This window comes from Artemia sp. Qi Xiang Cuo, chromosome 2, assembly GCF_049724085.1.
Source record: "Artemia sp. Qi Xiang Cuo chromosome 2, ASM4972408v1, whole genome shotgun sequence".
Lineage (NCBI taxonomy): Eukaryota > Metazoa > Arthropoda > Branchiopoda > Anostraca > Artemiidae > Artemia > Artemia sp. Qi Xiang Cuo.
In genome coordinates, this window is record NC_142795.1 from 74,913,012 (window position 1) to 74,937,186 (window position 24,175).

Below are 24,175 nucleotides of genomic sequence, written 5' to 3' on the forward strand. Positions count from 1 at the left end.
CTACAAACTGTGCCAATTGGATATTAAATCCGTCAATATCTGATTGACCACTGTACTGAGGGATAGACTTTGCTATTTCTATATTTTTCGCTACCATCTTTTGCGCCATTAATTTTTCTTATAAATCTTCAGCCATTTTTTTTTGCGTTGGTATCATCTCAAAGTCATTTTTTTATTTCACTTAACCTGTTTTGGGGGAGGCTACTATCTCCTGAGAGATATTTTAAAGGGTATCCTGTCGTAGCTTAGCGACTATATGCCTAATTCCTTAACTTATATGTCTCTACCTCTCTAATAATTCAATTTAATTGACAAAGTTTTATAGTGTAATTAGTTCGCAAATTTTCCTCTAATTTATGACCGTGCTATTTGTAGCGATAAATGGAATTTGTGGCGATTAGAGAAAGGACTGGGCTTAATTGTGGTCATAAATATTGACCGCGTCAAATCTAATATCGTACTTTAAAGCTGCGATCCTACACCTTATAAGTTCTCATATAGCGCCGCTTATAGCGCTAAAGATTGTGCTATCAAGGCCTGCGCCACCCTCAATTATTGAGAGAAAATTAAATGTATAGCTGTATAAATGTGACCTCTTCTCCTCGAGCTATCTGGAGATCAGATTCCCTGGGAACGTACCTTGGAGATATGCGGACTAATTACCTGTTATCAGACTAGATACAGACATATAAAATGAAATAAACACAGGTAAAAAGCAATAGATTTATTGAGACTTACATATTTAGGTGAACAGCAGTGGGTCACTTCAAATGACAACAACGGTGACTGAGATACAACAATGAAAGAATTGCAAAGCTTGAACGCCGAAATAATTCTATCGATAATAATAATGAGCGCGAAAAAAACTTTTCTTTACTATATATTCTAAGTCCTGAACATGTGCCGTGGGAGCTACCCCACGATTGGCCTAAGTCCTGAGGTGGGCCAAACCCTCCGTCCAATAATCTGTCTTAATTATTTCTGATGATTCAAACGTTCACACGGCTCTTATAGTTTAAACTTCCTTAGAAATATTGTGCGTAGCATCTTTTTTATTACCCACTATCTTAGCGAAATCCGAGGCTTGGATAGCGCAGTTCTTTGTCTGAGGCTAACTGCAATTTTTCTCATTGCTGATTAAGGACTTTTCTTTCTTTTCGACACTAGATTTAAACTTAATTAGAGGAAGTCGGAATTATCTTTAGAAAGAAGGAACTTTATTTTGGTATTTTAAATATATCGCATTTTACTCACGGTACAGAACGAGCATAATAAGCCGATTCTTTTGATATATATATTGGTATCAAAATTTCGTTTTTTAAGAGTTTGGGCTACTTTTTAGCCGCGTAGCTTTTAACTTACAGTTCTTTGCCACGAACTGTTTGATAATATAAAAATAGTACGTATTATTGTTTAGTGTCTTTCTCTTGAAACTTGAAATGACTGAGTATGGAATTTTATATAACCTCAGGAGGACTTCATTTCATGCTTGTATCAATGACAATTTAACTTATTAAAATTGATTTACATGCAATTTTTTGCTAAGATTTGCGATTCGTTTTAACCTTGAAATGACCTTTAAAGGTTAGTATTGAAAGATATCGTTTCAATGTTTTTCTCAATGTTTATGTCACTTGTATAAAACCAATTTGCACAAAAAACCATTTAGTATGTTAATACAAATATTTGTCTCTATATTGTCAATTGAGCAAAACCCTCTCGTTCTTAAATAAAAATCAGCGCAAATAACTTTTGATTTCATTTCAAGCTTGAAGTAAGCCTGGGACGACATTTTAATGTCAGCGTTCGGAGTTGACTGGGAAAAAACATTTGAATCTCTTTTTTGTGAGCTCCAACCAAAAAATTAAATCTACTTCTTAAAATATTATGCCCCCTTGTTAATTTTATTCATGGCTGTATGCTTCAAGTAGTTTTAAAAGAAAATTTTCATAAAGTTCTTGGGCACCATTTTCTGGTGAACCAAAATATTTTTATTTTCTTTGGACATAGTGAGTTCAAAGCGCTAAAAGATACAAGCAATCAAATAAGAAGTATCGGCCTGTCTTGAAGCCCCATCTTATGGAGGGGGGAGTGTATGTTTTTAATATATTCTTTCTGCATTAAATCTCCGTTTTTTCAGGAGCTTATGGGCTTAGGTTTCTAGTCGTATGGAAAATGACTAAAGAGTATGGGAAACTGATATCAGTTTCCCATACAGTTTGGAAAATCATTTTGTGGATGTTACTGGCACAAGAATGCCGAAATTAAAATTCCCAATGTCAATCGCCGGAAATCCAACTGCACATGCTTATTTCTTTGAATTAGCAATTATTTCGAACATTTTAAATGCGGAAACTTTGGATGTTTGTTATTACTTCTCAAGCAAAATATAGGCTATCTGTTGATCAAAATTGAATAAAACAGAATATTCTCTGTTAAAATGGCAGGATGTAATACGATAACCATAAATGCCACAAAAGCAGGAATGGAAGGCATTGACAAAGAAAAAATAAATAAAATTATTGAAGAAGCTTCAAAAGGATCCAAATTCTATCTGCATAAAGAGAAGTCTCAGGAAAGAATTAATAAGAAAATAGCAGAGCTCAATGCAAAAATATCAACAGTGGTCCCTGAAGAACTTGACAGAGCAGAGAAAAGGGTAGGCTATAGACTATTACAGATTTACAATTCTAGCCTTTCTAGTTTCAAAGTTGGATTGAGTTTTGGTGTTAAACGATATGCTTCTCAACATACTCTCCTAGTAATCATTGCTGTGGTGTGTTGCTATCCCTAATAATGCTTTGATTTCTTGTAATAATTAGCTAGGCCTTTAATAACAATGAAAGAGTAGGCTAATAGTCTTTAACCCCATGTTCTTTTCAACTATGGGCTAGGCTAGATACCTGTGCATGTTCTAAGTCATGACTAAGCAGAGTTATCCTGTTTTGAAGGAAAACTTTGACAGTGGTTCCAAAATTGTACTGTTTAATCACCAGTGCCTTTACCCTAAGAACAAGACAATTTTAAAGAATTGCTTTTTATTTTCTATTGTTTGATTTACTTTCCATTGTGTAAAATTTCAAATTGAAATGTAGCTTAAGTTCTATTATCTACCCTACCAATCTAATAAAACATAGTATGATAATTGTGGGACTTTTTGTGGTACTTGTGTATTATCCTGAACACACTCAAGAAGTGAATTTAGGTTAATCATAAAAAAATTTACTAAAAGATAATGGAAATATAGTTACAAAATTCTGAAAACTACAACAGAGGATTATGGAAAGTAGGCCACCCAGAATACATTATATGAAATACCTAACCTTACCACCTCTATATATTAAATATTTAATTAAAATATCCCTTTATTGTAGTTTATTTCACAAAAGAATAAGTTAATTAGGTAAATTTCTACCTAATCATATTATTGAGTTAGGAATAAAGTGAATACACCATTTGATGCCTTTTTTTATGCTGAATATGAATATAATAATCATTTCTATCGGAAATGAATTTCAGCCCCCCCCTATATATGCCAATTCAGGGCAAGGTTAGGTCAGGTTTTAGAAATATATACCTGGGATTGGCATATATAGGGGGGAGGCTGAAATTCATTTCCGATAGAAATGATTATTATATTTGTAATCAGCATAAAAAAAGGCATCGAGTGGTATATTCACTTCATGCATAAGTCAATAATATGATTTGGTAGAACTTTACCATTAATTATAACTGAATGCACAAGAAAAACCAGCTCTGCTCATATCAAACAAAGCAACCTTCTTGAGTGTGTTTAGAATAATACACAAGTACCCCTTTTGCTTCTGGTTTTTATTGGTTTTTGGTATGTTTTTCAAATATACAAGAACTTCAGATTTCATAAGCTGACTACAATTTATGTTGCAGAAATACAACTTTTTCTTAACCAAAAATTTGCAATTAGTACAACAAAATCTTCAAAATATGTCTGTATGTCTATTTTGGTTCTAGGCATCTACCCCCCAGAAAATACCTCTGTGCAGAAAATGCCCTGCCCCAGAAAGTACCAACCAGAAAATCCCCCCCCCCATGGAAAATAAGGCTAAAACTTGTATCTTTGTTACTTGTAAGAACAAACTGGTTTCTTTTTTAGTTTCTTTGTTACTTTTGAAACAAATTTGGGCCATATATGTGCACATGGGGGGGGGAGAGGTAAAGAATAGTGGGTCTGCATGCAAAATGTGTTATGTACAATTATTCTGCACAATTTGAACTAAGAATTGTTTTCTGACTTCAAACTGTCTTTACCCCCCCCCCTGTCAAATACTCTACCCCCCCCCCTTATGTGCAAATATATAGTCAAAAAATATATTTTCAATCTATTCTGTCACTTGTCTTTGTCTTGACTCATGCTAAGCAGAAAGAAACTGGTTCGTTCTCAAGTTTTACACAGCATAAACTTGTGTGAGAGGCATATAATACACAAGTACCAAAATTCTGTCCCCCTACAGAAAAAAAACCTCAATGAAAATTTTCAAATTTGGAAAGCCTTATTTTCCATAGGGGGGGGGGGGGGGTAAACACCAACCACCATCTATTTCTTTGTTTAGAACTTTGCATTGTGAATGTCTTTTTTCTACATCATGAAAACCCAGTACTTCCTTTTCTCTTATTTAAAAATTAAGCAAAGGTCATTTTAAATCAGTGGATTTCTGAAAGACTTAGAGATAACATTGACAGATTGCAAGAAAAAAATTGCAAGATCATATGTAAAATCAGTAAGATAATCAAAACTAGGCTTTACCAAATCCACTTATAAGCTATGCAAAATTCTTTTGCTTAATTGTTTGCATTGTTGATACACTGACTTGTGATTTGAAATGGGAGGCCCAGATTTGCTCTATCGTTAAACAGGCTAGTGCATCTCTGTCTCTCCTTAAGCTATTTGCTCAATTTTCATGCCCAAAAGCACATATCCTCCATCTTTATATATCTTTATCCATCCACAGCTTGAGTATGCTTGCCCGGTTTGGCACACAATATTTTAATGCTGTTCTTTGTTTGTATTAGAAAAACTAGTTATTTTAAAATATTAATATTGTCCAAAGTTTGTCATGTAAGCTATAAGAGCTTGCCCTGTTTTTTTTTTTTTTTTTTTTTTTTATACAGAACAAAAAGGGTGTTAATTTTTCTTGATCCTGTTAATTGAAGTTTACTTGGAATTGGTAATAATTACAATATTAGTATTTATGAATAGATGTGGTTAGGGGATCTGGTTTTGATAGTGTAATTTTCAAAAAAAAAAAAAATGCAAGATCATATGCAAAATCAGTAAGATAATCAAAACCAGGCTTTACCAAATCTACTTATGAGCTATGCAAAATTCTGTTTGCATTGTTGATACACTGACTAGTGATTTGAAATGGGAGGCCCAGATTTGCTCTATTGTTAAACAGGCTAGTGCATCTCTGTCTCTCCTTAAGCTATTTGCTGAATTTTCATGCCCAAAAGCACATATCCTCCATCTTTATATATCTTTTATCCATCCACAGCTTGAGTATGCTTGCCCGGTTTGGCATTTTGGCCTTACAATGGATTAGTCAAATAGGCTAGAAATTACCCAGAAGAGAGCCCTGAGAATTATTTATGGTCAGGGCAAAGTACCTTACATTCTCCTCAAGGAATTCTGCCTCCCTGCCTTTGCAGCCCAACATGTTACTTTTTGTACTAATTTCGGAAATAATCTGCGTTGTACCCCATGCTTTCAATGTATACTCCCAGCCCCTCATTGTCATCCAAAGCCTCGTTTACCCTGATAAAAAAAAATATCCTGGTTCTAAATCTTATTAATGCAAGAACTGAAAGTCATAGAAAGAGTTTTGCCCCGGCTTTCGTTTAAATTATAAATAAATAAATATTGCATTATATCATGTTAATTGGTCATGTGTGTTGTTAATGTCTCAGTTTGTTTGTTTCATTTTTATTTGACAGACCAGTTGGTTTCATCGCTGTATGCTCTTATAATGTACTTATGTTTGTACTTGTGTACTCATTTTTATTCATTTTTCATAAGAAAAATGAATACAAATGAATAAAAGTAAGTAACATAAGTTACTTACTTTTTACTTTTGCTTATGTTACTTACATTTTACTTATGTACTCATTTTTATTCAGTGTACGGTACTCATTTTTATTTGACAGGCCAGTTGGGTTCATTGCTTTATGTTTTTATTTGTACTTATATACTTAGGTTTTTTTTATATGCAATGTAGACTAGCTGACTGAAAGCAACAAGTTTGGCAGGTTTTTTATGTTGTGAGAGTTTGCTTGTTAATAAATTACTGTGCAATTCTATACTTTTATTTCAAAGAAACAAGGATTGCTAATGTTGCAACCCAATTGTGACAAGCTTTGAAACAATTTTTTTTCCTACTCAAATGGAACTGGAGGGTGATGCATGAACCTCCAGCAAAAAACTGGACTAAATCTGACCAAAAATTGCAAAAATCATTGTTTTTCCACAAAAACTGCAGCTGTGTGAACTTAGCAAATGTTTCAGTGCTTTGTTGGATCACATGTGGCATTTGGAATTGCTATTATTTTATAAAAGAAGGCCATTAGATTTTAAAATTGATAGAAATTAATGAACTATGCAAAATTATGTTTGCATTGTTGATACACTCACTTGTGATTTGAAATGGGAGGCCCAGATTTGCTCTATCGTTAAACAGGCTAGTGCATCTCTGTCTTTCCTTAAGCTATTTGCTCAATTTTCATGCCCAAAAGCACACATCCTCCACCTTTATATATCTTTTATCCATCCACAGCTTGAGTATGCTTGCCTGTTTTGGCATTTTGGCCTTAGGGTGGATCAGTCTGATAGGCTAGAAATTATCCAGAAGAGACCCCTGAGAATTATTTATGGTCAGGGCAAAGTACCTTACATTCTCCTCAAGGAATTCCGCCTCCCTGCCTTTGCAGCCCAACGTCTTACTTTTTGTACTTATTTCGTAAATAATCTGCGTTGTATCCCATGCTTTCAATGTATACTCCCAGCCCCTCATTGTCCTCCAAAGCCCCATTTACCCCGATCAAAAGCACAAAAAATCCCGGTTCTAAATCCTATTAATGCAAGAACTGAGCATCACAGAAAGAGCTTTGCGCCAGTACTCGTTGAAATTATAAATAAATGAAAATTGAAATGTATCATGTTAATGTGTCATGTGTGTTGCTAATGTGTTAGTTTATTTGTTTTCATTTTTATTTGACAGGCAGTTGGTTTCATTGCTGTATGTTTTTATCATGTACTTATGTTTGTACTTATGCACTCATTTTTATTCATTTTACTTATGTTACTTACTTTTTACTTTTACTTATGTTACTTAGCCTACATTTTATTTATGTTCTCATTTTTATTCAGTGTACTCATTTTTATTTGACAGGCCAGTTGGGTTCATTGCTGTATGTTTTTATATTGTACTTATATACTTAGGTTTTTTTATATGCAATGTAGACTAGCTGACTGAAAGCAACAAGTTTTGCAGGTTTTTTATGTTGTGAGAGTTTGCTTGTTAATAAATTACTGTTCTATTCTATACTTTTATTTCAAAGTAACAAGGATTGCTAATATTGCAACCCAATTGTGACAAGTATTGAAACAATTTTTTTTTTCTACTCAAATGGAACTGGAGCGTGATGATGCATGAGCTTCCAGCAAAAACTGGACTAAATCCGACCAACAATTGCAAAAATCATTGTTTTTGCACAGAAACTGCAGCTGTGTGAAGTTTGCAAATGTTTCAGTGCTTTGTTGGATCACATGTAGCATTTGGAACTGCTATTATTTTATAAAAGAAGGCCATTAGATTTTGAAATTGATGGAAATTAATGAATGATTTAAACATATGAATTCATTCTAAAAAAAAATCCAAAAAAAATACTTATGCATGTAGAATACCAAAATAAAGTCATATTCAAAGGCTCATATTCTTACTGCCATATCAATTGCATTCGAACAACTGCCTCCCCAATGTTCCCTCCTGTGATGGAACTGCAGCAGGAGTAATCTTATTTCTGTGTAAGATCAAAATATTATCCTATTTAATGTTTCTTTTAACATTCCAAATGCTGACCAACAGTTTCCTCATTGATAGTGGAAACAGAAATCTTGGCTAACAGAGCAGGTTTGCTCAAAGTACTTGGAAATGTATTAGCCAAATCAGAGAGGAAGTTAATAAAGAATTGCAATGTTGGATAAGACAAATTATCAGAGCCTATTAGGCTACCCTATCTTTAGAGATACTTATAGGAAACCAACAAAAGAATTCACTAACTGTTCGAAATATTAGGAATCATAGATTCTTTGTATATATTTATAGCATAGAAATTAATCTTTCTGCCTTCTTATATCATCAGTCTTTTTTAATACTTTGCTTAAATTTTTTAACAATTGATAGTAGCAGAACAAGATATATAGCTTAGAAATTTCATTCTTATCTGAGAAAATTTAGTCAATTGATTGTTTCCATTTTTGCTTTTAGTTGTATTGTATCCCAGCTCTCCCTCACCCAAGTGCCTAGATATAACCCTAGATTATATCCATCCTGCTAGTCTGAATTCTTTCAAATAAACATTTCAGCAAACTTTTGGATATAGCCTAGGATTATATCCAGGCATTAGGACTAAGAGACTAAATCTAAAAATTAGTCGAATAGATTTCATCTGATAAGAATAAAGCCAGAATTCTGGTGTTATTTTGCCTAGTTTAGAAGGGGAATCTGACAGCACTGTTATTCAATATGCAAAAATTTGAAGCACTTGCAATAAAGTTTTTAAGTTTTGTATTTCAGTAGAAATACTGTATTGTAATTGCAAATTTGTACTTTAAGAATGAATTTCAAGCAATTTTGTTGGAACCTTCTGTTTTTACACTGTAATAAAAATATTTTCAATAGCTTCAAATATTTTACATCAACATTTTTTTTTCTGCAAGAAAAATCCTTTAATATCTACATCAAATACTTATTGTTTTGTATTTAAAGTAGGGGTAAATCTGTAAAAAAAATTACTTGTTATTAATTATAGGAATGCAATGGGGTTACAGGGAATATCACATCAATGTTCTTTTGTGCTTAAGCACCTTCTTTTACACCAAAATATTGCTTTATGATATATCCATGAACAGAGCCATATCCAGGATTTTTTGTTTTGGGGGGAGGGGGGAGTTAATCAAGGTTTTTTTTGGGGGGGGGATCTTAAAAACCCTTCAAAAACACATTAAAAATTTGTTTATTTTCATTTTTGTTACATTGTTACGTGTTGGACAAACATTTCAGAGGGGGGGGGGGGTTCAAACCCCCCTTCCCCCTGGATACAGCCTTATCCATGAATGAACTGAAACAGGGCAGTGCCTTTGTATGTATGATGGGTACATATTCCAAAGAGAGCCTGCAGCATAACATGTTGTTTTGACCTTGTATGTGCTTTGAACCCCTGAAAGCCTTTTTTTGGGGGGTGGGGAATAAATGAATAAATGTGATTATTATGGTGTCTTGTGGTATCAATAGAATAGAACATTATTGAAACTATTGTGTTATGATGTAAGGTTTTGTAGTGCTGATTAGGAAGTGTGTTGTGAACTATTTGCTCTTTTTTTGTTTTTCTTTTATTTTATTGTATTTTTCCCACCCCGCTCAGACAAGTTTCTTACTTGTTTTGGTGGCCGTTAAACTGTAGATGTGGTTTGTTTGCTGTAAAAAATTTCTCTCTCTCTCTAAAACAATGGTAAAGCAGGCCCATTTAATAGAAGACTTCTGTATTTCTCATGATAAAATTTATATTGATTTATGTTAACTTATATAGGTTTATATAGACTGTGACGACCTAGATTTGGGCACAATGTACAAATTGCAAACCAAAACTTAGGTTTCAGTGGGCATTTCCAACCTAAATTCACTCAATAATTTTCTTTGCCATATGGAGTCTTTAAGCATTTCTTCTCCGTGTTTTCAAAGTACAATTTATTGCAATCTTTAAACAAAGTTTTTAGCTTCACATTAACACAACTATTCTCTTGACTTTTGCTAAATTTCTTGGCGTAATAAGCTATTTTCTGCCGTTACTATTTTTTTGGGGGCATAAACAGTCATTGAATGGGATTGAAAATCATCAAGGATTGCTCTAGTACTCTGGGTTCTTTGAAGAGATTTTTTCCCCAAACGCAAACCAGGAGTAACAACTGGATTCTTCAACACAACTTGCCAGTTTTTTTTTTTTTGCTATTATTTTCCCTCATATCTTGGCTGCTCTTTGAAACTGTTCACAATTTTTTAAGCTTTGTCCAACTGAATATTTTAGGTAAATATCCTGCATCTGCTAAGAAGTTGTGCACTCCTTTGCTTCACATTCATGTAACCCGTGTCACCTTTTTTGATTTTTTTCATAATTTGCGATAATTTATCCCCTTGCTCATAGTCCATTTTAGTACAGTCAGGTAAACTTAACAACTTTTGGTTTTCAAATGAAACTGAATTTAAAAATACGGCAGGAGGCTTTAAATGTCTTAATTTTAAGTCCCAATTAGTAATGGATATATATTTTGTTTGGAGAAGATTTTTAATGTTTCACAAATTCTGCAATGACCAATTCAATGGATTGGAATAAGCTTGATGAGACAGCTAATTACATCTACTTTAAGACTATTGCTAAATTTTGCAATCTGGTGAAGCTTACCAAACTTCACCAGATTAAAATTACCAGGTATAATACATATACTGACACACAAACATATATATATATATATATATATATATATATATATATATATATATATATATATATATATATATATATAAAATATATATATATATATATATATATATATATATATATATATATATATATCTATATATATATATATCTATATATATATATATATATATATATATATATATATATATATATATATATATATATATATATATATATATATATATATATATATATATATATATATATAACTAATTGTATAGGGGTTTCAAACTTCCAAGTTATGGATTGTGTAAATGAATGTCATATTGTAGGGGTCTATATTCCTAGTTATAATCTTACTGGTCTATAATAAGTACTGGAGAGCTCACACTTTTGAAATACAAAATATGTACTGGTTTTCTGCTTAGAATTTAATTAACAAAATTAACCAAGTTTCAGACATGCAATAAGTATTTCATTCAGTGAATTTTAGTTACATAAAGTAGGTATGTGATATTTTATGAATATATTAAATACATTTAGTCTTTTACTAAATAGAATGTAAATTCATAAGAAGTACTATTAATACATACATATTAATACAAGGCATTATTCACTGAGACTCTCTGTTGACCTTGCATTGCAGTGTGTGTGGCTTAGCACTGCATGCTCTTCGCCCTCTATTTAAAAAGGATTGAGCACATGTAAAAACATTTTGGTCCTACCCTCGATAGCATCACCCTTCCTGGTAGAACCCATTAAATTTATTTTTAGTCATCTGATATTATTTAGATTGTGTAATTGATGGGGGATTTTTTAAAATTAAATTGTTAATTTTTTGGTCTTTTTAGATGGATAAGGTAATATCAACGCTAGAGAGTGTTCGTGACTTGAGTCATACAATCATTCATATCGATATGGACGCGTTTTATGCTGCAGTTGAGATGCGTGACAATCCCAAGCTTAAAATCCACCCAATGGCGGTAGGAGGAGAAGGGATGTTAAGTACTTCCAATTATCATGCTAGACGCTTTGGAGTTCGAGCAGGAATGCCTGGTTTTATTGGAAGAAAATTATGTCCAGGATTGGTCATTGTTCCCTGCAACTTCGATAAGTATACAGCTACGAGCAAAGTTGTTCAAGGTGATTGAGCTATACTATTCTTAGCTAATACATGCTCTTCGTCAGAATTAGCGGCTTTGTTTCCCCATCTATTGACATATGCAGGATGTTTGATGCAGATAGGAGGTAGATGGACCAACATTTTTGGTTTTCTGCCAATCATAGCTCAAAATATATAGTTTTACTTCTTTTATGCGTCTACTATTCCCATTTTCATTTGTATTACTCATCTTTATCAGCCTCTCAATTATAGGTTTACAAGCAAATTTCCCCAAGCTGAAATAGCATGCTACTATTCTATACTTACGTGCTATTTGTTTTAAATGGTTTGAGGCCATCAGTTGTATAAAATAGATTTTAATTGAGTTGGAACGTAATTATTGAAACCACCAAACACAGGGGTGAACCTAGGGGGCTATAATGGGGATACATCCCCCCCCCCCCCCATGAAATTCGCAAATTAGTCCTGAAGGGTCGAAATCCTTATAGATCTAGACTAATACAAAAGGATAATATACACCCTAGATCTTATTGAGACAAGGATAAAAAAGAATGATTTATTTATTTTATAAAATAAAATTTAAAAGAAAACTGTTTTAAAAGCTAACTAAATTCATTATGGGTTTTAATTATGGATGCACAACAAGTAGGTAATGTGTGATGATCTCTATACGAGAATTTTTGTTTTATGAAAATGTAGTTGGGAATAATGCAAGGCTGCCGCCAAGTAAGCCACGTGCTGTTATACTCACGGGCTCCTAATATTGTTAAAATTCATTTAAGTCAGCTTGTGATTTTTCAGCGTTTATATATAAGTCTACTCCCTTGTTTCTTAATTAGTTGTCCATCATTTCAAAACGGAAATCAATAATTATTGACTTTTTCAAAAAGAAACAGTTGGTTGAAAACAGACCTTAGTCGGTTTATACAAATATTAGTTGACATGGGAACCAATTCAAAATACTTAAAGGGGCAAGGTTATGATGAAGCTTCATCTAGGCCTATGAGCGGCCAGTTTCAAGGTTGTTTTACTGTAGTCTATGCATTTTTTCCCCATGCAGTTTATGTTCACTGTGCAAGTCACTCCGTAAACTTCACCCTGTGTCATTTATACAACATACCTGGTATGAGGAATTGTCTAGTAACTTTGAAAGAAGTAATTAATTACTTTAGAATTTCACCTAAAGGCTCTTCAATTTTCAAACAAATTGTTCTAGAAAGTAATCCTATCACAGGGACAAAAATAATAAGATTGAACACGTTTTGCCATTCTAGATGGATGGAGCACTTAAAGCAATCATTTTGTTTGTATACAAACATTAGTTGAAATGGGAAGTAATTTAAAGTACTTAAAGGGGCAAGGTTATGATGTAGCTTCATCTATGAGCGTCCAGTTTCAAGGTTGTGCTGCTATAGTCTATGATTTTTTTCTCCATGCAGTCTATGTTTACTGTGCAAGTCACTCCTTAAACTTCACCCTGTGTCATTTGTACAACATACCTGTTATGAGGAATTCTCTGGGAACTTTGAAAGAAGTAATTGATTTCTTTAGAATTTCACCTAAAGGCTCTGCAATTTTCAAACAAATTGTTCTAGAAAGTAAGCCTATCACAGATACAAAAAGAATAAGATTGAACACATTTTGCAAGACCAGATGGATGGAACACTTAAAAGCAATCATTTCGTTTAAAGAGATGTTCATTCCTATCTGTAACGCTATGAGGGAAAGTCAAGAACATCCTGATTCAGATTCAAAATTTTCAAGCAAAGCTTATTCTTTGCTATCTGTTATTGAGAGATGCAGTTTTGCTGGAGCTATGGTTACTGTCGGTAAAGTTTTATTCTGTCACATAATTTATTGACATCTTTGCAATCGGAGACTATTGATATCGTATACTTTCTCAAACAAGCTGATGATCTTAAGAGCGAAGTTAGTGTCATGAGAGAGAAGAGGGAAGCTATATTTCATCCATTTTTTACGGAAGGTACTGAACTGTGTCAAGATTATGAAATCAGCATTAAAATGCCCAGATGAGCTCCAAAACAAACATATAGGGGTAATTACGCAAAAGCATAAAAGGATCTTGAAACGTATTACCGACTTTCTGTGTTTATCCCATTTGTCAACAACTTTCTGCAGCAGCTGCATCAGTGATTCATTAGTTACAGAAAGGTGCTGGAGTCACTGCAGTACCTACTTCCTCGGCACTGTATTTCAATCGACGAAGAAAAAACAAAGGATATATCAGATACTCTGACTAAGTTTTGGTATCTTAATGCAGACAGTTATAGGGGAAGTTTGCAAGCTGAATTAGCTCTGTGGAAGAGAATGTGAATACAGTCGGGAAAAATGGCACAAAAATATTTCGTAATGTGCTTAAAAGAATGTTATAAGGACATTTTCCCGAATTTACATTGCTTTTTGAAGATAGATGTAATGATTCCCGTCACTATGGCTACGTGTAAGCATTTTTTTCTACTCTGAGAAGAGTAAAATCTTATACCAGGAGTGCCTCAGGTCAGAAACGGCTTAATGGATTGGCCTTATTATCCATACACAGGATGTTTTAGTCAATACAGATGATGTTTTGGATAAACTAGCAAACAAAAAAGGAGGCTTGATTTTATTTTATGATTACATATTTACAGTATTGTCTCAATAAAGAATGTACCTTACATTCTAAATACTTTATGTATCTTTTTTAACCATAACTACCATCCCTCAGTCAATTTATCCACCCCCCTCCGAAATTTATTGCTAGGTTTGCCCCTGACCAAGCGTGACAGTTCCGCCAATGCTGAAAGTTTTAGAATGCTAATTCATATTAAATTGTGGTTAGAGCGGTAGTTGCAACCTAGTAAGAGATTATATAAAGTATCAACTGTTAGCATAACATGCAAAAAATAATCTCACAAAGGAAAGTTTGAAAATCTCTCCACTGGAAATGCATTTCTTATGTGCCTATCCTGATCTTATGTTAACCCCTAGGATCTGAAACTGGTTCCATTACAACTGAGCCCCATGCAACTGAACCCACGTACTACTAAACCACCGTGTAACTAAACTCCCATGTAGCTGAACTCCTGTGCAACTGAACCTCCGTGCAACTGAACCCAGTGAACCCTCGTGCAACTCAACCCCATTTAACTGAACTCCTTCCTTACAGCTGAACCCTTATGTAACCGAATCCTGGGCAGCTGAACCTATTTATTCATTTTTCAATATTTTACAAATGTAGGGCAACATTAGGGGTTGATGTGGTTGATGTGGTTCCGTGAAAAATTTCTGTGTGAGTGTCATCTCTGTGTGTGTGCCGTCTCTGTGAGTTTGTCGTCTCTGTGTGTCGTCTCTGTGAGTTTGTCGTCTCTATGTGTGTGTCGTCTCTGTGCGTCTGTCATCTTAATGCGTGTGTCGTCTTTGTTTGTGCATCTTCATTGTGTTTGTGTCGTCTCTGTATGCGTCTCGTCTATGTGTGTGTGTTGTCTCTGTGTGTGCGTGTCGTCTCTGTGTATCTGTCGTCTCTGTGTTTGTGTCGTCTCTGTGTAAATGTCGTCTATGTGTGTGTGTCATCTCTGTGTGTATGTCGTCTTTGTGCGTTTATCGTCTCTGTGCGTGTGTCGTCTCACACACACAGAGACAGCACACATACACAGAGACGACACAAAAACAGAAACGACACACGCATAGAGACGACACACGCACAGAGATGACACACACACAGAGACGACACAAAGAGACGACACACACACACAGACGACAAACACACAACTTACCCCCTTGCGCATTATTAAAACCTTATTTCTATTAGAACCGTTACCGTGGACAGCCTTGAATTCAAATCCATTATATTTTGAGGATTGTCTCCTTGCCATTACGCTACGATAACTGTTAGTCATTAAGATATTATGAAACACATTATGATTTTACAAAGAAAATGATAGGTGACGTCATAATCAAAGGTTACAACCATCATGGTTGAAGGGACGGCTGCAACCTAATAAAGGACGAACAAAAGCCCTTAGCAACAATAAAAATTGCTAGTTACATTATTTCTGACGAAGATTAACAAGGATGCGACCCCAAATGACATTATTTGATTTATGTCACACTGGTTTCTTACCTTTGAGGTTTTAGCTTTTATTTTTTATTTAAGAAAGTCTCCTGTTGATTGAGCTCAGTACTTTAAATTTTAATATTTAACATTAAAAAGTTAATATGGGTCACTTTCGTGTTGCATTTTGGTGGTTTGATTAAGGCAAGGTACATATAGTTATCAAACAACTTTAGTCCTCAGTTTTATAGATTATGAGCAAGCGTTCGATTCTGTTGAAAGAAGAGCTGTAGCGAAGATCTTGTCCTTCTATGGTATGCCAGACAAATACATGAAAGTGATTAGTGCTATGCACGAGAATAACACCGCTGCGGTTAAGTTAGGAAATGAAGTAAGCAGCTGGTTTCGTATTAAATCAAGAGTTTAGCAGGGTTCTATTCTATCCCACTTTCTATGGATTACGTTGATGGACCTTGTCTTAAGGAGCACAGGAGAGGCAATGGGAGACGACGGAATCAAATGGGGAGAAAAAACTCTCCTGGACTTAGATTATGCTGACGATTTAAACATCCTAGATGAAAGTGCGAGCAAAATGAAGGAACTTTTAGAGGTTTTGCGAGTTGAAGTTGCTAGAAAAGGTTTAAAACTAATGTTAAGAAGACTAGGTCACTAAGACTAAGAATAAGTATTGATAAAAAGGGTGACGCTGGGTAACGAAAAGATTGATATGGTGGACAGCTTTAGTTACCTTGGTAGCATTATTAGTAAAGGCGGTGGGAGCAGTGAAGATGTTAAAAGTAGAATAGCCAAGGATCAGGGTGTTTTTTTCACAGTTGAAAAAAGTTTGGAAGAATAGTAAGATTAGTCTGCAAACCAAGGTTAGAATTTTGGAAGCAACAGTGATGACAGTGGTCAAATATGGCTCTGAAGCATGGGCGCTCCAAAAAGCGGATTGAAGATGTTTTCCAGAGAAATTGCCTACGGATTGGTCTGGTTACCCGGCTGACTGACCGTATTTCAAACAGTTGGCTGTACGAAAAGAGTGGCTCAATCCCGCTTTCCACGGCTATAATGAGAGAAAGGTTGAGATGGCTAGGGCACGTTCTTAGGGTGAAGGATGACAGATTGCCGAAAATTATCCTTTTCGGCTAACCGTCTAGGGCTAAACGGAAAGCAGGTCGTCGTCGTCTGGGGTGGTAGGATGTCATAAAAAAAGATTTAAGGGAAATGTAAACTTCCTGGGAGGGTGTAAAGAGGGAGGCTTGGAATAGATTGGGATGGAGGAGGAGCGTACGTAGCTGTGTTGGCCTCAGGCGGTTTGGTGCTGCGGTGAGTTGTTAGTAGTAGTAGTATTTAAAATTACCCAAATAGTATTTTTCAAAATTTACAAAGGAGTGAAATCTAGGGACAGATATGCCCCCCTGCCCCCATAACTAACGCCACTAGCCAAGACAAGCCTAACCACTAGCATAGCCAAGGTTCAAAAAACCAGTTTTCATTAATTGTAGTTAGTTACTTTTCATTACCTTCATACTAAAATCACTCATAACAGTGAACTCAACCCTCTATATTACCTTAATCAAACAGTTCGTGGTAACGAAATGTAATTACCAAGCGACTCAGCCCGATGGTAACCGAAACTTAAAAAACGGAATATTGATAACAATAGATACATCAAAAGAATTGACTTTTTATGCCGATTTCCAATAAATAAAATTCATTAAGTTTAATCATGTCCATCAGAAGCTATGCGCATGAGAACAGTGGCCTAATTTTTCGCAAGGGTGGGGGGGGGAGGTGAAACAACCCTAAAAAGTCAAGTGATCCTAATGAAAATAACATGATGGAATTCAGCATATCAGAGAACCCTGCTGCAAAGGTTTCAAGCTCCTGTCAACGAAAATATGGAATTCTGTATTTTTTGCCGGAAGAAAGATCACGGATGCACGTTTTTTTTTTTTTTTTTTTTTTTTTTTTTTTTTTTTTTTTTAGTCCATCGAAAACGGTCTATAAGTTCCGCAACTTGCCCATTGTTCACACATAGCATTTATTATAGCGTGGTAAATTTTCATTTTTTTTGGGGGGGGGGGAGGGGGGATTTTCTACGGGAGTGGGGGAAATTTTTCACGGAGATAATTTTCTGCGCTTTTAGAAGGTGAAGGAGTGAAAGTTTTTTCAGCTGAAAGTGAGGAGCAAATTTAAAACTTAAAACAAAAAAAAATTCTAGGGGTCAAGCCAGGTTTTTGCCAGTTACAGTAAAGAATGAACTCTAGGCCATAGTAATTGAAATATTTAGACACTTCATCAGATGCATAATGACGCAATACGTTTATCTTTTAACAAGATAATATAGCTCATGCATCTTTTTACAAGTCACTTCTCTGGGATATTGTGACATATTTGACTGACTTCACAGTATGATTCCCTGTGGTTACTCTTACTATTCCTACTGAAAAAAAAACACAGGGTTTTTCCTTTGTGGAATTTCGGAAAAATTTGTCTCATTGTGGTTGAAGCGGTAACTGCAATCTAGTTAAAGACGAAAATGTCCCATAGTAATGTTATTAGTAAAGACGATGGTTGCCGTGAAGATGTTGAAAGTACAATAGCCAAGGCTCTATCCGGATTGCAGCGGTAGCTAGCAATCAGGATTGTAGTGGTCGCTAGTAACCTAGTAAGAGACGATCACGGGCAATACCAAGAAATATAATAGCCCATAAATAAAAAAAAAGTCAGATCAAAGCACAAACTATACTATTAGACTCGTCTTGTCTGAAACCCTTATGTAGGAAACTTACAGCGCTTTTTGCTTGAATCACGAGGAAAATCAACTGGCTTGAAAAACAGGAAAATTTTCTTGAAGTACAATATTCTGCATCAAAGTTATCTTTTTTTCGTTCTTCCTCCTCAGCTATTAGGACACTGGAACATCTTAGAGAGCTGTTTAATGGCTCTTTTGAAAGGAAATTGCCATATCTAGTTCCTTTTGTAATAATAAATATATTTACATAAACTTAATTGACAAACAAAAAAGAAATTCTTGAAGTACAATATTCTGCATCAAAGTTATCTTTTTTCCCGTTCTTCCTCCTCAGCTATTAGGGCACTGGAACATCATAGAGAGCTGTTTAATGGCTTATTTGAAAAGCAACCGCCACATCTAGTGCCTTTTGTAATAAAAAAATATTTAAAATAAAATTTTTCCACATTAAACTACATTTTCATGTAAAAGCTTGATGAATGACACCATAATCGCATGTTGTAACCATATATGACGTAATAAGTGAATGCAACATTTCTGCTCGCTTATTTTTCGTAATTCTAAATCATGATGGCTACATCCGGTGCCTTTGTTACATCTAGTGCCTTTTAAAAAAAACTAAGAGAATCAATTTTTTTTACGAAAAACTTCATTTTTCTATTTTTCTTCATTTTCTTATGTAATAATCCGGGTTGCAGTGGTAGTGGTAGCTAGTGGTAGATATAAATCTGGCTTTGATAGTCTGTGACATCCGATTTTCTCTTTATTTGTGACAACAATACAGAGCTCTTTTTTATGAATGATCATGACAGGCATTATATTAGGACTTTAAAAAATTGACAATTCCAACAATGTTAGTAGTAAGCTATCTAGTACTTTCACCAGTGATTGCGTAATATGCCTTACCACGGGTCATTTGCCTATTACAATGAACTCTACATGGGTTGGCAGACGGGTTTTCTATTATGACATTCATTTTTTGGAGGTCAAACTCATGGATACATGTTTTTTTTTTGGTTTTTTTTAACTGGTTTTTTTTCAATGAACCCCAAAACAAATTGCAGAAACCCGTTAAATTATGACTGAAAGTCCGTTCGTAGTATATCTGAATACAATTACTAATCAAGTTAGTGTGACCGCCATTTTTTGATCTGGTTAAGTGGGTATAATCTGGTTTTGGTTCGTTATTGTGAGAGGATTACTCAATTTACATCTTAGTGTCAACTGGGCGATCTAATTGCGTAGTTACTAAAGGAACATTTGAAGGTGGAGAAAAAAAGGGGTAATTAGTGATTGGATAATTTTAACAAGAAATGACCGAAAAGTGTTTTGGAGGAGATGGAATGAATGTGTACTGTATAATACACAAGTGATGATTTGCACAGTGTTGTCAATTTTAAATAGTTTAGAAATAAAAAAAATTAACATGAAATGGCTGAAAAGTGTTTTGAGGGAGTTGAGTTGCACGAGGGTTGACTTGCACGAGGGTTCAGTTACATGATGATTCAGTTACACGGGGATTAGTTAAATGGGGGCGAGTAGCACGGAGGTTCAGTTGTAAGGGGTTTCGGTTATACAGGGGTTCAGTTGCACGGGGGGTATCTGCTATAAAAAACACTTCATTCTAAACAAATACGAACATTTTGAAAAGCAGACAAAATATTGGACACTATAATCAGAATTATTTGATTAACATTTAAAAAGGGGTAATGAGATATGTGATCTGTATAATACACTAGTGATGTTTGATAAGTATTGTCAATTTAAAATAGGATCTAACCTTCCCTTCGTTCCCCCATTTCTGAGGGCAGGGAGGGGTCAATTTTGGAAGGAAAACATCTGCATCAAGGGGAAGGCTCAGAAACCCTTCGTTCCCACATTTCCGAGGGCAGTGGAGGGGGAGAAAGTGATAGTATTCCAATACAATAATTCAAGCATAATAGAATTTATGCTCCTAGTGGAAGCTCGTAAAGCCCTTCCCCCTCCCCGCGCTAGGATTATTGCCTGACTGTAGCTCTAAATACTGAGAATTAAGCTGATAGTATTCCGATACAATAAGTCAAGTATAATAGAATTGATGCTCCTAGTGGAACCTCGTAAAACCCTTCCCCCTCTCCCGCGCTAGGATTATTGCCTGGCTGTGTCAATGGATATTACCTCTAAATACAGAGAATTAAGGTGATAGTATTCCGATACGATAAGTCAAGTATACTAGAATTTATGCTCCTAGTGGAAGCTCGTAAAACCCTTCCCCCTCCCCGCACTAGGATTATTGCCTAGCTATGACAATGGATATTACCTCTACATACAGAGAATTAAGGTGATAGTATTCCGATACAATAAGTCAACTATAATAGAATTTATGCTCCTAGTGGAAGCTTGTAAAGCCCGTCCCCCGCCCCATGAGAGGATTATTGCCTGGCTTTGTAAATGAAGATTACCTCAAAATACGTAGAATTAAGGTGATAGTATTCAGTTACGATAAGTCAAGTATAATAGAATTGATGCTCCTACTGTTTGGTCTGTGTGTGTCTCTGTTGGCTTTTTGTGTCGTTTTGGGCTTTGTGTGTCTCTGTTGGATGTGTGCGTCTCTTTGGGCCGTGTGCATCTCCTTGAGCAGTATGTGTCTCTTGGGCTGTTTGAGTCATTTTGGTCTGTGTGTGTTTCTTTTGGCTGTTTGTGTCTCTTTGGGCAATGTGTGTCTCTTTGGGGATGTGTGCATCTTTTTGGTATGTATGTGTCTGTATGGGCGTTTTTTGTCTCTTTGGGCAGTGTGGTGTCTCTTTGGGCTTTGTGTGTCTCTTCGGACTGTGTGTATGCCTCCTTAGCCTGTGTGTGTCTCTTTGGACTGTGTGTGTCTCTTTAGGCTGTGTGTCTCTTTGGGCAGTTTGAATCTTTATAGTCTGTGTGTGTCTCTTTTAACTGTTTGTGTCGTTTTGGCTTTGTGTCTCTCTGTTGGATGCGTGCATCTCTTTAGGCCGTGTACGTCTCTTTGAGCTGTATGTGTCTCTTTGGGCTGTGGGTGTCTCTTTGTGATGTGTGTCTCTTTAGGCTGTGTGTGTCTCGTTGGACTGTGTGTCCTTTTTTTGGGACGTCTTAGTCTGTGGGGTCGTTATGTATCTTTGGGGGCTCTGTAAGCACTTGATGTTGTGGTGGGCCCCAGGTTTTGTTTGGTTTCTTTGGGCTATCTGGGTTTCTTTGTGGGTTGTTTGTCTATAGATGCGGTTTCTCCGCCTTTAGGCTGCGTGTATAAGTGTATGTTGCGTGTCTGCTTGGTCTGTTTTTTGTGTCTCTTTGAGATGTTTGAGTTTGTTTGATCTGTGTTCGTCTCTTTGGGCCGTTTGTGTCTCGTTGGGATGTGTGTGTGTCTTTTGGCTAAGTGTGTCTATTTTTGCTTTGTGTCTATTTGGACTGTTTGAGTATTTTTTATCTGTGTGTGTATCTTTGGGCTGTATGAGTCTTTTTGGGATGTGTTTCTGTCTCTTTGGGCTGTTTGTGTCTCTTTGGACTGTTTTGTGTTTCTTTTGGGCTATGTGTGTCTCTTTGAGCTGTTTGACTCATTTTGGTCTGTGTGTCTTTCTTTTGGCTGTCTGTGTCTCTTAGGGGTCGTGTGTGTCTCTTCGGGCTGTGTGTGTCTCTTTAGCCTGTGTGTGTGTCTCTTTGGGCTGTGTGTGTCTCTTTAGGCTGAGTGTCTCTTTGGGCAGTTTGAATCTTTTTGGTCTATGTGTGTCTCTTTTGGCTTTTTTGTTTTGGTTTTAGCTGTATATCTCTCTTCTGGAAGTGTGCGTTTCTTTTGGGCGTGTTCTCATCTTTTAGCTTTATGGTTCTATTGTAATGTTTGAGTCATTTTGTTATTTGTGTGTTTCTTGTTGCCGTTTTTTTTACTTAAGAGGCCATGTGGGTCTCTTTGGGCAATGTCTGTCTCTTTGGGGATGTTTTTGAATCTTTTTGGTATGTATGTGTCTGTATGGGTGTTTTTTGTCTCTTTGGGCTGTATGTGTTTTTCTTTGGGCTTTGTGTGTCTCTTCGGACTGTGTGTAAGTCTCTTTAGCCTGTGTGTGTCTCTTTGGTCTGCGTGTGTCTCTTTAGGCTGTGTGTCTCTTTGGGCAGTTTGAATCTTTATGGTCTGTGTGTGTGTCTCTTTTGGCTGTTTGTGTCGTTTTGGGCTTTGTGTCTCTCTGTAGGATGTGTGCGTCTCTTTGGGCCGTGTACGTCTCTTTGAGCTGTATGTGTCTCTTTTGATTTGTGGGTGTCTCTTTGTGATGTGTGTCTCTTTAGGCTGTGTGTGTCTCGTTGGACTGTGTGTCTTTTTGGGGTGTCTGAGTCTTTTTGGTCTGTATGTGTCTCTTTGGGCTGTTTGAGTCTTTTAGGTCTGTTTTTTGTCTCCTTGGGTTGTGTTTCTCTTTGGGCTGTCTGTTTCTCTTTGAGCTGTTTGTGTCTCTTGAGGCTGTGTGTGTCTCTTTGGGCTGTGTGTCTCTTTGGGCTGTTTGAGTCTTTTTAGTATGTTTGTGTGTCTGTTTGGGCTGTTTGAGTCTTTTTGGTCTGTGTGTGTCTCTTTGGGGTGTTTGTGTCTCTTTGGGCTGTGTGTGTGTCTTTGGGCTGTGTGCGTCTCTTTGGGCTGTGTGTCTCGTTGGACTGTTTGAGTCTTTTTGATCTGTTTGTGTCTCCTTGGGCTGTTTGAGTCTTTTTGGGCTGTGTTTGTCTCTTTGGGCTGTTTGTGTCTCTTTGGGCTGTTTGTGTTTCTTTGGGCTATGTGTGTGTCTCTTTGGGCTGTTTGAGTCATTTAGGTCTGTGTGTGTTTCTTTTGACTGTTTGTGTCTCTTAGGAGTCATGTGTGTCTTTGTGGTGTGTTTGAATTTTTTTGGTCTGTCTGTGTCCCTTTGGGCTGTGTCTGTCTCTTCGGGCTGTCTGTGTCTCTTTTTGTTTGTTTCTTCGGGCTGTGTGTGTCTCTTTAGCCCGTGTGTGTATCTGTGGGGTGTGTGCTTCTCTTTAGGCTGTGTGTCTCTTTGGCCAGTTTGAGTCTTTTTGATATGTGTGTGTCTCTTTGGGCTGTTTGTGTTTCTTTGGGCTATGTGTGTCTCTTTGGACTGTTTGAGTGATTTTGCTCTTTGTGTGTTTCTTTCGGCTGTTTGGGTCTCTTTGAGCGTAGTGTGTCTCTTTGTGGGTTTGAGTCTTTTTGGCCTGTATGTGTCTGTATGAGCGTTTTTTTTCTCTTTTGGGCTGTGTGTGTGTCTCTTTGGGCTTTGTGTGTCTCCTCGGGCTGTGTGTGTCTCTTTAGCCTGTGTGTGTGTCTCCTTGGGCTGTGTGTCTCTTTGGTCAGTTTGAATCTTTTTGGTCTGTGTGTGTCTCTTTTGACTGTTTTTGTGTCGTTTTGGGCTTTGTGTGTCTTTGTTGGATGTGTGCATCTCTTTGGGCCATGTGCGTCTCTTTGAGTTGTATGTGTCTCTTTTGGCTGTGTGTTTCTCTTTCTGATGTGTGTCTCTTTAGGTCGTGTGTGTCTCGTTAAACTGTG

General features: G+C 36.0%; 1 protein-coding gene across 1 annotated transcript in view; it reads left to right on the top strand.

Annotated features, from left to right (window-relative positions):
- Nucleotides 1-2,355: 2,355 nt before the first annotated feature.
- The window catches only part of LOC148955616 (DNA polymerase kappa-like), a 68,208-nt gene continuing 46,388 nt past the window's right edge, over nucleotides 2,356-24,175 (top strand). Inside the window, exons 1-2 of the mRNA XM_089108273.1 lie at nucleotides 2,356-2,659; nucleotides 11,580-11,871. Coding sequence (XP_088964399.1) covers nucleotides 2,441-2,659; nucleotides 11,580-11,871 — 511 coding nt within the window. The 5' untranslated portion in view covers nucleotides 2,356-2,440. The remainder of the gene's footprint in view (nucleotides 2,660-11,579; nucleotides 11,872-24,175) is intronic.